General features: G+C 38.7%; 1 protein-coding gene across 2 annotated transcripts; it reads right to left on the bottom strand.

The window, feature by feature from the left end:
• Positions 1-1,836: 1,836 nt before the first annotated feature.
• CLTB (clathrin light chain B) lies at positions 1,837-14,508 on the bottom strand. 2 transcript variants are annotated; one of them, XM_087924199.1, is made up of 6 exons: positions 14,165-14,508; positions 10,009-10,058; positions 6,910-7,027; positions 5,066-5,177; positions 4,602-4,655; positions 1,837-2,981 (listed from the first exon to the last, which is right to left on the bottom strand). In XM_087924199.1, exons 1-6 carry the CDS (start codon positions 14,349-14,351, stop codon positions 2,810-2,812), a joined length of 693 nt encoding a protein of 230 aa, XP_087780325.1. In that variant the 5' UTR covers positions 14,352-14,508; the 3' UTR covers positions 1,837-2,809. The 2 variants fall into 2 exon arrangements, with proteins under 2 accessions (XP_087780325.1, XP_026552491.1); XM_026696706.2 differs by lacking the exon at positions 4,602-4,655.
• Between the last annotated feature and the right edge of the window lie 344 nt (positions 14,509-14,852).

Here is a 14,852-nt window from a genome sequence, read left to right as displayed (position 1 = left end):
CATAAATTTGCATCATTGTGTAATTTTACATAATTATGGAAGGAATTGTAAAATATCCCGATTTTTTAAATTCTGACTAGCGTGAGGATTGGTTTGCAGGGTTTAGAAAATTACAAGCCTTTATATCAGGAGATCTCGATGTATCTTCTTTGAAAATTTAAGAAATCATTTAGTTGAGGTTCTCATACATACGTGCCATTAAAATATTTTGAATTTCTTCAAAATACTTTGCAGGAAACACAAAATACTAAGATTTCTTCATACATGAATCCTGATGATGGTCTTTATGTAAAAAAAAAATTGAAAAATGCATTTTGATACTTTTTCAGTTTAAGAAATGTAAAAAGCAAGTATTCTGTGGTTTTACTCTGATTCTAGAAGCAGCTGTTGGTTTAGCAATCCCACAGAAAATTGGGAGATGAGTTTTAATTTTTCTCAAGCTGAAATGGCCAGACTTTGATTGCTACTAGGGGCTCTTGGCCGCCTTCTTGGACTATAAATTTATCAGTAGTCAATGATAGGACATTATCCTTAGAACTGTAATTGCCCCTTCATTTCTTTTTTGCAGCCTTGCCATCTTTGCCACATACACCCGAATGAGGAGTCTTTGGCTTCTGATAAAATGGTATTCAGTAAACAACTCTCAAAAGAAAGTTTGTGAAAGTATTCAAATTTTCTCTATATTACTTCTCTTTCCTCCCGTGTTTCAGTATGTTTTAAGATTCCTGTGAAATTTTCATTTCAAATGACATCATCTTGGACCCACAGGATGCAAGCCAAGGACATGCAAGAGAAAGATTTGTTAAAGCCTTAAAAGGAGTAACCTGTGATGGTACTACCACCAAATGATATGCCCCCCCCCCCCCCAATCCTTTTGGGAAACAATTCTTAGGTCTTCAAAGGATGGTTTCTAGTATAGCACTTTCTGGTATAATATAACCCACCTATAAAAAATACTGAAGTTATCAGATTAGAGAAAATACTGGAAAAAGTTGTCTTCCCTGGACTAATAACTTCAATGTGTTGTGGCTCTTGAAAATGTTTTACTATGCAAAAATCACATATTGAATTTACCCCATTAGGACATTTTACAAGTCTAAACCTATGCTAAGTTATGTAGTGAACGCAACCTGTATATGCTGTATTTTCATGAATGCCTGTATTTCAGCCCTGCTACACAACAGCTAAGATGAAGTAGCATGCCCAGTCTTTCTTTCTACAGCCACATTTTCAAAAACTGATTTTACAGCTTTACACTGGGTTTTTTTTTTTTTTTTTGTAATCTGTGCATTTGCTCAAATGAAAAATCTTCACTAAAGGAGCCAACCTTCCTTTTCTAGTAAAACATACACCCAGAGGGAAATTGGAAGAATTGTTGAGTCTTCTTCAGTGACAGCAAAAGAGATTGCAGATTTCATCTAGTAATATGGAAAGAAAGAAAGAAAGAAAGAAAGAAAGAAAGAAAGAAAGAAAGAAAGAAAGAAAGAAAGAAAGAAAGAAAGAAAGAAAGAAAGAAAGAAAGAACTAGGAAAAACTTTCATCATCTGATTTTGCTGCTGATACAAAACTTCCTCTAGGTAGCTGGATTGGAAAACCATCCTAAGTAGCAAAACTCTGAAAACTGGATGGACAAGTATCTTCTGGAATGAAAGTGACATATCTATGTCTGAAACCTTAAACATATTTATATGGGAGTAAGTCTCACTGTATGTTATGGCACTAAATGCCAAAAAAATATGAAGATAAAACATAGTATTGAGCTGTGTATATTAAGTATATTAAGAGCAAAACCAGAACTGGCTTCTGTTTGTTTAAATCTACAGCTATCTCGGTGGAGAAGATCCAAAGAAGGTACCTTTTAATAACAACCAGTTTAACTCTACATTGTAGCTATACATTTAGTTTATCCTTAAGCAAATATGGAATAACCTTTGAAGAGAGGACTGAAAGTGAAGGTATCTGCTCGTATGTACTTCCTAGACAACAACTAAGCCTAAAGATTATCTCAAAAAGAGAAACCGCATTCTCTTTAGTGCAAGCAATTCTTTGTGCAGTGGTTTAGCTTGGACTGTAGTTTTCAGATTCATACAAATCTCATTTTCAGGTTTGCCATTAAAAATGTTCCACACACATCTATTATTACTTCAGTTGTCTGTTCTCTCTCTTCTGTACATTTGCTCTTGAAGGACTCATTTGTAAAGGGATCTATCTCTTCAACCGGACTATGCCTGTGATATCCGGCACAAGTGTGAAACTGAATCCCAACCCTCTAACCGTTGGCCATTCCTGAGAACCATGCTTATCATTCAGGTTAAAAGAAAAAAAAAGAACAGCAACAGAACTGGGACCAGAATTTTGTTCCCAGCCCTAAACTCAGTTTTAACATTGGTCCCCCCCGCAGGTCCAGTATAAATGACTAGAGAGGGGAATGATGTTAAACCAGTCAGGTCTAAGGGGAGTAGACAGCGGCAACACTGGAGGAGTGGGAAACTGAATGATCTTGCCTGAAGGCAGCAGGGAAGAGAGCAGTTGCCCAAGGACCACACCATTAATAAATATGTGTAAAAAGATATCAGTGCACCCTTTAAGCAAAGTAAGGTTGGGGTTGGGGTGGGGGAAGATACAGGCAGCCACCCAATCTAAGGGACAGGAACATACTGAGAAGAGAGAAAGAGGCAGGAGTGGGATGCTTTTGTTTGTTCCCCCATTTCTGGTGCCCTTCTAAGCCTGTGGTGGTGTTGCTGCTAAACTGGCTGGCACAAAGAGCCACCAGCACCCTCACTCCAGCCCCAGCCTCTGTTCAGCTAGGCTAGCGGGCCAGAGGGATCTGTTTGAGGGAAATCAACACTGAGCGCATGCGTGAGACATCCTTGGACTGCTTGCTGCTCTTGGGATTGAAGTCGCAGAGTTGAGCCACTTTCTCCCATTCAGTGCCGGTTGTCTCTTCTTTCGACTCCTTTAGGAAGGCTTCCTCCGAGGCTCTGGAGAAGGCAAGTAAGACGCTGTCAGGCCAGAAAAGAAGTGCAAGTATGTTTGCCTCCAGACAAGGTCTGGACTAGCACAAAACATTCACTACGGGTAAACTAACCTATGAGATACCAAATGAGCCACATTTTTTGCATTCACATGGTGTGCTAAATATAAATTAATTAGACCTGACTTTTATCACGCAAAAGATTACATTTGGTTGGTTTGTGATTTGGTCTGTTATGCAAATACAGCCATTTAGATCTGTAAAAAAAAAAGAATTTCCTAGAACTGATTTTCCTTCTTTTAAGAACGTTCTGACTAACAAACTTTGCAACACTGACCACCATGTAAAGGCATAGATTCTAAGAGTCATATCATCTGGATGTATAGATATAAAATATGCTACCAGCTAAATGCAGTTTATTATTAGCTATAGTTCAGATCATGGATAATCATGATCACAGACTTGAAAAGTACTCTAGGTTTTCTGCTATCTCAACAAGAAAATAAACCAAAAAAATAAATAAACAAGAGGGAAAACAATAAATATATGTATAAGTAACAACAGAGATGGCCAAGATGTATACCTTATACTTGAAACCAGGGTTAGGAGCAAAAATATGTAAATCCTGAAACGAATTGCATGGACAAACTTGAGACTAGAATGATTATTTAAAAGAAGCACTGCAACTTTTGGAAGGACAGTAGGAGCATACAGTATAGGATTCAAGAACTATGATATACAGTATTTAAACAGTGTCTTTTAGATTCTGCAGTATGGGGAACATCCCCAGACTAGTATCTGGCACTGCACGAAAACAAATAGAAAAATAATTGCAATGTAGGCTATGTAGAGGATGCTTATATGACATGCTTTGAAGCACTTATAAATCATCATAAGCCTTATAATTAGCAATAATAGTAATTTAATCAAGTTAAATGCTCCTCCAACTCCCAGTGACTCTGAGTAGCATACAAATGTTAAAACATTTTTAAAACAATATCAAAAAACAAAACAAAACAAAGGAACAATGATGGAAGAAAATAAACTCAAGGAGAACAAAAAGGGAAAAGGATATCAGTTGTCTTCTCCAAAGATCTGGGCAAAAAGCCAGGTCTTTGGGTCCTTCAAAATACTAGTAGGTATTCCTTAATAAGAAATCTGTGACATAACATAGTCTTTGCCATTTGCTGCTTCACTTCATAGACTCCTCTGTCACTCCTCTACAGTATATGTAAGCTTTTATATTTCCAACTGCTTCATCAATTTATGCCTTATCTTTTTGCTGTGCCAGCAAGAAAACTGTTAATTTAGAAATAGAAACAGAAGAGACCCTTCTCCTTTATCTGCTTAACCAAAAACAATACATATAAATTTATCCTAACCATGGATGATAGGAAGTGGAGAGTAAATAATATTAAAGCAAGATCGGGAGTTGGGAAACTACATGATTACAATGATTATTCTCACACCACAGTGAATTATGAGAAGAACAAACTGAGGCAATTCTGGGCCTGTTTTTGCTCTTATGAAACATCTAGGCAAAAAGCACACACTGTAGCTCCGCGTGCGTGGTCCCATTCAGGAAAGTAACCCCCCACCTCCTGAAAAATGAGCAAGAGAGACATACACATAGCCAATCACATCTGCATCTGGCTGCTGGTAAAAGGCTTTGTCAGCAATCCTGTGGCAAGGTCCAGTAACAGGAGAAAGGGCAGAGTAGAATGGAAGCAAAGAGTTAAAGAGAGAAACACAGATTAGTAATGCCCTTAAATTGGGAGAGGCAGAACTAGATGCTACTTGAAAGCATCAGCAGCTCAGTGAGTTAGAGGTTCATTAATCAAATGTATAGGAAACAAAATGAGAACATAGACATAAATACTTATCATAATGACCCCACTGTGCAGAGACAGCTCGATTCTGAGAACTAGAATTAACCCTCCCAAGGTTACCTTATTTACATTCAGCTAAAATAACCAATGAATGTTTAATTCAGTTACAACTGAGTTACAATTTACATCCAGTAGGATTCCCTTTCATTGTTGCAGATCCAGATATAAACAAGTAGTTAAGAAACGTTTTTCCTAGCTGTACCTGTTATTGGCCTGGTTCCTCTCCATTTGTTCATTCTGCCTTATGTTCCATTCCTCCAAGTCTTTCTTAGCCTTTTCACGCCATTCCTGTTCTAATACCTTAGAAGCAGCATCTAAAACCAAGAAAAATCTATCATGAAAGATACAAAGGACATTCCTATGTGTCTTAGCAAGTTAACTAGCCTAAATCCAACCTGGCATGATCTAGATGTATAGAATGACATCTCCATCATCCCCAGCAAAAGTGAGGTACCCTGGATAGATACTGTCGTAAAGAACTGCAAGTCATATCTCAGTTTAAGAGGAAGATATCAGTTATTTATTGAAAGAGAGATTGCTAGAAGCTATGACTGGCAAGGATAAAGGTATAGCCTAACATCTACATGGAATTTATAGAACAGAAACCACTACACGAGTTAGTAAGGAGAGAAAAATGCTTATTAGCTAATCATCATACTGATGTATTTATTCAGTTGATGCTCAAACTAAAACTTGAAATAATATATCTTATTATTTCTTATTCCACAATATTGTTTTTATTTCTCTTCCCTCTTCCTGATATACTTATATTCATTGTCTACTCTGCTAATCTGGGAGCCCTTTTCAATTCTGCTGCCCAGTTTATTACAAAGAAGGAGATAAAAAAAAGATGCAATAAAGCTGGTGAGGAGGGATAGCACAACTTAGAAAAAGTAAAAAGAGCACACTGCACTTTGTTTAATTATCCAAGGCTCTTATTATAGCTCTCTTCTCCAAAATCTTATCACCATTTTTTCCCCTAGGTTTCAACACCAGACTCCAGCTGTTGATTGAAACCCAGAAGAGCACCTGCAATAATACTCTCCCATGCTCTTCCCTCTATCTTATCAAATGGCAATGTCCTTGAAAAAGAGTCTCAGTTCTTTCTTTCTCAGCTTTGTCTGGTCACAGGGAAAAGAATGTTTTCAAGCCTCTAGTTGGCAGTGTTACAAAGTTTCTTTGCTCTCACTTTCCCCCTCCTTTTCCGAGCAGAATATAATGAGAGTTAATAAAAAGAAAAAAAGGATATATTTTTTTAAAAAAGAATTAATTAAAGGGAGCCTCTAGCCTAAAATATTACAAAGTCATAAAGAAAAAAAAAAGATAAATAGATATGAATGAAAAAACCAGTCCAGTTTCAAAATATAAGATCGTATGTAAAAAATCCAGCAATGAGAAAAAAAAACCCAAAACATTACTTTGGCACTCCTGTTTAAAATCGCCGCTTAATCACTTCTGTCAAAACTTTGACAGATTCTTTCTTTCCCTTAGGGTGTCCTTTCAAATCTTAGAGTAAAAAAAAGTTCTCACCAAACCGGCACACCCTCTGCTCTCTTTCGTTTCGGAGCTGTCCCAACTTCAGCGGCTTTAATGGCTGCCTCTTGGCAAGAAGAGCTTCTTCTGGATCTACCAGGGACTTTGCGGTGTCCCTGGGATCGACAGGATGCGCTCTTTATATTCACTGTCTCTTCGGGACGGTTTAAATCCGATTGGACCATCCAGGAGCAGAGATATCAGCAGCGATCTCAGACCTCCAAGATCGCATGCCGTATCGTTGCGACGCCAGCCCCGCCCTCTCCCTCTGCTGCCCAGTTTATATTTTCTTTTTGTGTGAAGAACCCTTTTCTAAACAAATCCCAGAAGCATTTTTTGCATCATTTCAGAAAGCTTTTCTGCAGGTTCTCTTCTCCATCATCTTGTCTCCTGCTATATAAAAATTCCCCTTATACATGCAATTCCCATACAATTTTTAAAATATAATTTATATGAGTATATAGCTATATTTGAAGTCCAGCTGAACTCCTGAGCAAATGTTTTCATCCCTACCCAGCTCCTGCAGTCTCTTTTTCTGTTCCTCTCGCCATTTGCGAATGCTCTCGGGCTCCTGTGTCAATCTGTCAGCTTTGGCAATGGCTGCATAGGCATCTGTAGGTCCATTAGATTCCTTGGGACAAAAGAAACCATGGGTGAATTATTGGTCTTCCCCAACGAGGAATGGTTAAGAAACAGAACATAGGAGTCTCCAATCCTGCCAAAAAGTCTTATATAAGATTGTAGGCAAATCCTTATCCTAGCTGATTGGGGGCTTATTTAAGCATAATCTAGTATTCCCCCCAAAAAAAAGATTAATTAAAAGAATGAAATTTAGAAAACTGAAATTATGAGGACAGCCTGAAGGCTCCCTCATGCAGAAACTAGCACAACTAGCTGCAGTCTTATGAAAGCAGATGCTTTTCAGAGTTACATATTCAAGCTGACAAATGAGTATCTTCATCAGCCATGTACCTGACCTCTCTTAATCAACTTGCCTTGTCATTCACGGCCAACATGATTTTCATATCTGTGCTTCAGATGAATTCCTGAAATTCTAAGGGGTGATAGCTGTAAGTCAGCCGTTGTGATACAATTCTTATGATGTCACAATCTTTAAAGGGCCAATGTCCTGCTGCAATCTTCTCTGAGCAGAACTAGGTGTTGATTTCAGTTGAGTTTTAAAACTGCCATTTGTGTCAACTGTTGTCATGGCAAGAACCATTTTCAGAATCTCAGGCTGAAATTACAAGAGAAATGCTAAAGGTGGTCATCTTCATGTAAAGGATAGTAAAGGTAGCAATTACATAAACCAAAATCAAAATTAGAGGAACCCCTCAGTACTGATTCTGTTTATAGACAATAATTCTTAAAATGTTGGGTCCAGCATCAGGTTCCTATAGTTATTTCTAGAAATCTGTGCTATAGCTTGTTTTTACATAAACAAAATGATCCTGTGAACAAACTTTCCAACTTATCTAGAATCATCCAAAAGGCTGGCTTGTTTTCTTCTGTACCTCTTATTGCACTCTCCAATATAAAGGAGTAACTGAGATTTATACAGTACAGGCAGGAATGATGATTCTGGTTCTACTACTTCAGGTTGGGCTAGATTAGGTGCACCTACAGCTTCAAGTTGGACTAGGTCGTTTACAATAATAAATTGTCATCTGGAATTGCCTTCTCTAGAGGTGGGTAGAAGAAAATGAGTGGGAGGCAGATTTCTCAGTCCAAAAAAGGAACCTCTGAGGTACAGGGTTGTTTAAGAGATGGGAAGAAGAGAAAAAGGGGCATGTGCACTTGGAAAACTCTGTTTCTATAATACTGCTGCTTATAGTGTTGAAACATCCCAATTCAACCCTCAGCAAGCTAAATTGTCTATAATTTTTTCTTCTGTTGAATCATGTCCAATTCTTGGAAACTTCCGGGACATATCATTGCACTTTTCTCAGCAAGGTTTTTCAGAAGTGGTCTATTGTTGCCAATATAATTACATAAATCAAACTATAATTACGTGACTCTAAATCACACCCAAAAGCAGCCAACGGTTCCAGTAATAGCCACTGCTTTTCCCACTGATCTCAGCAAACAAGAGGCTGTCATATGCTGTGGAATGCTATCCCATGAACAGTTATGCCTCTGGTCCTACTTAGTAGCCCTTTTAAATGAGTTCCTATATACACATTGAGCTACAAGTGCAGAATAATACAGAAAAGTGAGAAAGATAAAGGATTTTGCTTGGGAAAAAAATGAAAAGTATATTGTACAATTCTACTAGCATGATAGGATTCCTCTACAATGTAAAAAAGCACAAAGTTGCTATTTGATAATTATTATCTTGGTATGCAGATTACCAGAGCATTGCCTCAAGGAAACTATTGTCTTTTTCAAATATCTACATTGTTCCAAGATAGAAGGAAAAAGTAGATAAAAACTACATAGAAAAATGCTTTCTGGGTGAATGTTGGAATTAATAAAATAAGAATATACCAGCAATTTTCAGGTCAACATTCTTTCATCCAAAATAAAGAAACAATGCCAGCTTGTTTATATTTGTGAAGGACTTGATATAACTGAAGCAGAACTATTGCATTGAAATTTTCAAAACTAATTTTTGTATCCAATGGAGAGTAATGTAGCAATTCAATTTACTGGTAGTCTGACAAAATTAAAATGGATTTAGCGCTAAATAAACATACGCTAAATATACATGGACTGTTTCATGAATCCCTCAGTACAAACAAACAGAAGGAAAAAGGAACAATGCCTTTTTTGGCTTTTGGATCTGGTAGAATATTACTGTCTTTTCCAATCCAGCATCTTCCAGACCAGTTAGACTTTTTTTAAAAAACTATTTCACCGTATCTGTTGAAAATTAAGATAGCAGAAGTCTGACTCGCCTAGAAGGTATAAAAAAGCTATCAATATCAATGCTGTCCTTTCTATACTTCCATACCATGTCTATGCTTAATTGGATATTCAACCTTACAGCAATCTGTCTCTAAGTCATTCTCTTCTTACAGTCATAATTATCTCCCTCAATAATTTCAGTGCCTTCAAATGGCTTCCGGTTGGTTTTAAAAGATATATTTACAAGCTCTTATTGTAGATGATGGATTGGAACATGGATAAGCACCATTTTTGTGGCTTTAATTTCTATCAGCCCACATCAGCACAACCAATGAAAAGGAACTATGGAAATGGTAGTCCACAATAACTAGGGTAAAAGAATCTGTAGCTCAGAGGTGAACTGTACAGTTCTTGGTGTTCTCTGATCTTAGTTGTTTGCTTGCAGACATTTCATTACGAGTCTAGGTAACATAATCAGAATGAGTAAGTGTGGGACTGATTTCCTGTTTAAACGCAGTAATATATAAGAGAATTCTATTATGAACAATTTCAGTCAAAAACTGAAGAAAGCTTAGTAGCGCTGCAGTAAGCATTACTTTCCCTTTCCCCTTTTCTTTGAGTGACCAGCAAAAAAAGCCAAATGCCCCAGTTAAGTATTCTTAAAGAATTATCTCTTAGGTTTCACAACATCTATTCTTCTGTACATTACATCAACTTATGAATGTTGATATATGATTCAGAGCCCCACTCAGTTCAGACTCTCACCTGAAACACATCACCGTTCACAGTAGTTCCTCCTGTGTTTTCAAAATTAACTGCAACAAAGGGAAAATATTAAAGTATTATTCAATACTACCGTATCTCTGAGTATAAGAGAAAACATTCAGGCATCAGCTACCTGCAAAGTTTAACCTGAAAAAAACAGGCCAGCACCAGACATTATTTTGAAAAGTACCTTCTTGTTTGGCTAGGTAGTGGTGAAGGATATTTAATTAAAGAATAGAAACTTGTAAAAGGTAATATGGGTCTCCAATAGAGCTAAGGTCAAAAATCTGGGACAGTTTTAAAAAAACTGTCAAAGGAAAAAATAACCTGCAAGGTGAGACTTTTGGTATCTTCATAGCTGTAGCCATGTAATATTTTTGGTGGCAATATAGCTGTGGTTTGTGTTGCCTTTTTCTGAGTTATTTTCAGACTTTCAAGTATATATCAAAAGAATGAATATATTTGTACAAACACACTAACACAAAGTTATTTACCATTTTGGTTACAATTATAGTTATCTTTATACATTGGCTGGTTATTCAACACTTTCAGTTTTTCATGCTGGAATAAAAGTATAATGGCCCAATTAGGATTAAGGCTATTGAGTTTAGGGCAGACTCCCTGCCATATTTATGTCTTCATTTCACTTCTATCCATACCTGTTGTGGCTCAAAAATGAGATGAGAGACAGCAGAAATGCTGCATATGGCTTATGCAATAAGCCACTAAAAATTATACATCCGAAGTGGTATAGAGGCATTTGGAATAAATTAATAAATATTATAGCCATCCATCTCTATATCTAAAAACCAGAATGGAAAGTTAGTCATATGAAAGATGAATAAATATATCAGAAATCATGAATACAAATTGTGATTAAAGCACTTTAGCTATAACTTCAGGGTGTAGACATCATTCTTGACAAATTAAAAATGGTTCATCTGCAGTTTAGTACTCTGGGGTTATTGGTTTGTAAAATTTACCAAATATATCTCTGTATATAAAATTGTTATTGTCTGTGCATTTAATAGTCCATACTTTATTTTACAATTGTATTAAATAAGCAGTAGTGATTTGGTTCAATATAATCCTGTCATAAATAATAATTTATATACCCTCTGGATTCATGCACTGGATATTCTATTTTGCATTCATCCATTTTCTCATGCAGACGTTTTTCTATTGGGATCATAAAATGAGAAAGGGGTAGATCGTGACATATTATACTGTATAGCTCATTAGAACAATTTACTGCCCTCTAGTTATTTTGGATAAAAATGCCCATAATCCATACCTAAGAAATAGATGTGTAGTCTGATATATTGGAATGAATATTAAACATTTGAAAGTGATCAGGCTGTAGATATAATTAATCTATTCCTGGATTGTAGTGGAAGAAAATATTTTAGTTTTAAAAGCACAGAAATTCATCCTACCTGTTGCTGGGAAATTATAAGGATTAACCATTGCCACATGCTATAAAGGTTCTTGAGCTTACTTCAAATTTCCCACATTCAAGTGATTTTTTTTTAATATGTGACATTTGGTACCTATGAAATAATTTTATTTCCAAAGCACCATTTTACCAGACTAGGATTTATATATTACAGTAAACTACATTGTAAATGACACTTTATTGGACATAACAGTATAATAGTTATTGGGTTTGGATAGAATGTAACCCATAAATCACAGAATATAAAGTACAGGAATTTGATTCACATGCTGCAAAAAGCCATAAAACCATACTATTGCTTAGCTTTATTTTTTTACTATATCAGTCATGCATCCTGCCTTTTTTTTTTAAAAAAAAAGATTGTTTGTTTGTTTATGTGAATTTAAGAGCTACTCAGCTCAAATGAATTCCTAGCATCCTGGAATACTTTTAAAGCCTTTTCTTACTTTATCTTATTGATTAAAAAAGCCAGTTTGGTCTAGTAATTAAATCATTAGGATAGAAACCAGGAAACTGAATTCTGACCCAGCCCTAGGCATGAAAGCTGGCTGGGTGACTTTGATCCAGTCATTCTCTCTCAGCCTGTGATTTTTGGGCTTGGTCAGCATGCAATTTCTATCACAATTAATGGATCAACACTTGACTGATCTAAAAAAAGCGGACCGTGCACTTCCAGGGAAAAATGCTAGCAAATAAAAACTGTCATAGAGAACAATATAGATTTTAATATAGATGTACACCTGGCTGTAATATTGGACTAAATAATATCAAGCAATCCAGAGGAGAAGATTGATAAACATCAGTCACTGAATATGGCCTGGATATGGCCATCAAATATGGATTGCAAAAAATTCTTGCTAGCCAATAGACAGCAAAGAGATAAAGAAATCTCTTACATCCAGTCTGGGTTTTGGCAGACCAAGTCTAATATACGATAGTACCCTTAGGTCTGCACTGTATGGTAGTAAGAAATCCTTATCAACAGTTTAAACACTTTCTGGAATTTGGGGCTCCTTTCCTGCATCTGTTTGAAAGGACAAGAAATATGAAGTATGAAAACGGGAGCTGGAGCTAAAGAATGTTTTTCTTGTATAGAATAAAACAAGTTGCATCCTAGCAGTAAGTAGCAAATATAACAATTTAAAGAAAAAGCTATATACCACCTCCCACTTATTGGGGAGGTCCAAAGTCTTTAACGTGAAACCCCGACAAAACTATATGCTCTCCACTCTGGAAATGTAAATGAACAAGAAAAAAACCAAAGGTGTATTTCCATAGCATCAATACAGCTTAAACTTCTTGCTGGAGAACCAGATATGTTTCATGACTGCTGCCATTCGAGAAGCAAGAACAGACCCGTTTACTTGCTCTGAATCTAGCACTAGGGGATACAGAAATTAACTAGTACAGCTTTGTTTTGGCAATGCACAGAAAAGACTGCCTGGTAAACTTCCAGGTGTCCCAAATAGTAGGAAAGTATGACAGTTTTAAAACAGAGCTTTAGATGAATTCAGCTATAAATGAAAATAGCATTTGGGGTGTGTGAAACATTTCTGTCATTTGCAGATTCTTTTTCTTTTCCCTGATTTCACCCACATTTTGAATATTGGACTACACCCAGATCTGGTCTGGCAACCTTTGCTAGGCCTCCTCCCAAAGCTAAACAAGAAAGTCAGTATGACTATGATACATCAGCTTCTAACTGTCATCTCTTCCTTCTGCAGCCTCTCTTCCCCAGCCCAGTGCTTGGGCCAAATGCCATCTGTTCTTGTAGCCAAAAAAAAAAAGCATTACTCACAAAAACAGGGCTCCTGATGGGTCTTGCAGTATTCTTAGTGGCTCTTGCAAGGCCTACATTACAGACAAGACTTGTTTCTCTTTCCTTTTGTTAGTTATCTAAGGCTGCACTGAAGAATCAAAGGTGTTTGCCTCTAAGGAGAGACTTAACCCACAGCTGGTCCCTGACACAGAGCTGATTCCAAAGAGGCAAAGGGTGAAAAATCAGCTAGTTCCCCAGAGCTGAGATTCAGAGTAATCTCATATATATGCCTGGTATGCTCTTTGTGCTAAGCCATAGTTAGTTCAAACAGCTCACAGAAGAGCCCCAGCTGCTTTTACATGAAGCCAACACAAAACCAGGTGACCAAGTGGCTTAATACAAGGCATAAACCCAGTCACAGATTTATTATGCAGCCATAGAAGAGTGACTATTGTGGAGTCTCAGAACTTTACATCCTGCCTTTAAATCAGAGTAGGGCATACAATGTCATGTCCTCTTATTTCTTCTCACAACAACCCTCTGAGGTTGACTGAGCGGAGGAGGAGCGTGGGTCCGGCCACAACATCCCTTTCACAACTTAAGAACAAAAGGGTCCTTCTCGAAAGAACTGGCAAGAATGCACCATGGCCCCCTGTTTGGAAAGATATATTTAAGACTACAACTCCCATCACCGCTGGACTTGGTGGCTTGGACGCGGCCTCTCAACACGCGACTCCTCCGTTTTTGCTGGCTTTCTCTGGCAGGCTGAGGCTAGGCAGCTACCGAGATGGCTGAGGGCCGCAGCTTCTTCGGGACAGATCCCGTTTGCCCGGCATGCCGCTGCCCCCCTCGGTCCCGCGGCGCCGTCCCTGGGCAGGCTACGTGCGGGTCCCCTCGGTGTAGGAGCCCCCTGCCTCATCCCGTCCTCCCCGCGCGCTTACCCCGAGGCTCCCCGGCGGCTTCCTGGCTTCCTCTGGCGGCTCCTTCGGCGCAGCTGATGCCCTCGTCGTTCTCGATCCCCGCAATCTCGTTCTCCTGCTGAGCCAGGAAAGCAGCGGCCGGGTCCTCTTCGGCGGCCTCGGCTGCTCCGCTTTCCGAGGAGGAGAAGAAGCCGAAGTCATCCGCCATGACGGCCGTTTCCCGAAGCTCTCGAGGCCGCCTTTCTCCGGGGTGGGCACGACGAGCAGCGTCCGCAACCCTCGGGGCGGCGGGGAGAGGAGAGAAGCTCAGGGAGCCGGCCAAGCCAAGCAGTGGGCGACCAGGAACCGCCGGCTCAGCTGTCACTGCGGCGCCTGCGGGAGGAGACTGACGCGGCGAAAGGAGGTGACCTCACCCGCCGAGCTGCTAGCGCGTTCCGGAGCCATTAGAGGGAAGCAGCGGCCGCCCTGGATTTCGCTCAGCGGCAGCGGCAGCAGCTCGGAAGGCAGAGTAGTTCCGCTCCCGGGAGCTGCGGCGTGGGAGGATGAACGTCCAACCTATTGTTGAGGATAATGTCGCATCCCAAAATTCAACGGCGTCGTGATTGCCCTTCAGAAGAGGTGCTCTCTTGCTTTGGTGATGCCAAGCCAGCAAATGAAGTAGCAGTGTGCCATCTTTTTAAAGCCAGCCCTTTGAAAAGTTCTAGTTAGT

The sequence above is a fragment of the Pseudonaja textilis genome, chromosome 2 (assembly GCF_049901715.1).
Source record: "Pseudonaja textilis isolate UNSWEBS1 chromosome 2, rPseTex1.2, whole genome shotgun sequence".
Lineage (NCBI taxonomy): Eukaryota > Metazoa > Chordata > Lepidosauria > Squamata > Elapidae > Pseudonaja > Pseudonaja textilis.
The sequence above is the reverse complement of the archived record's forward strand: the minus strand, read 5'-3'. Positions and strand labels throughout refer to the sequence as shown.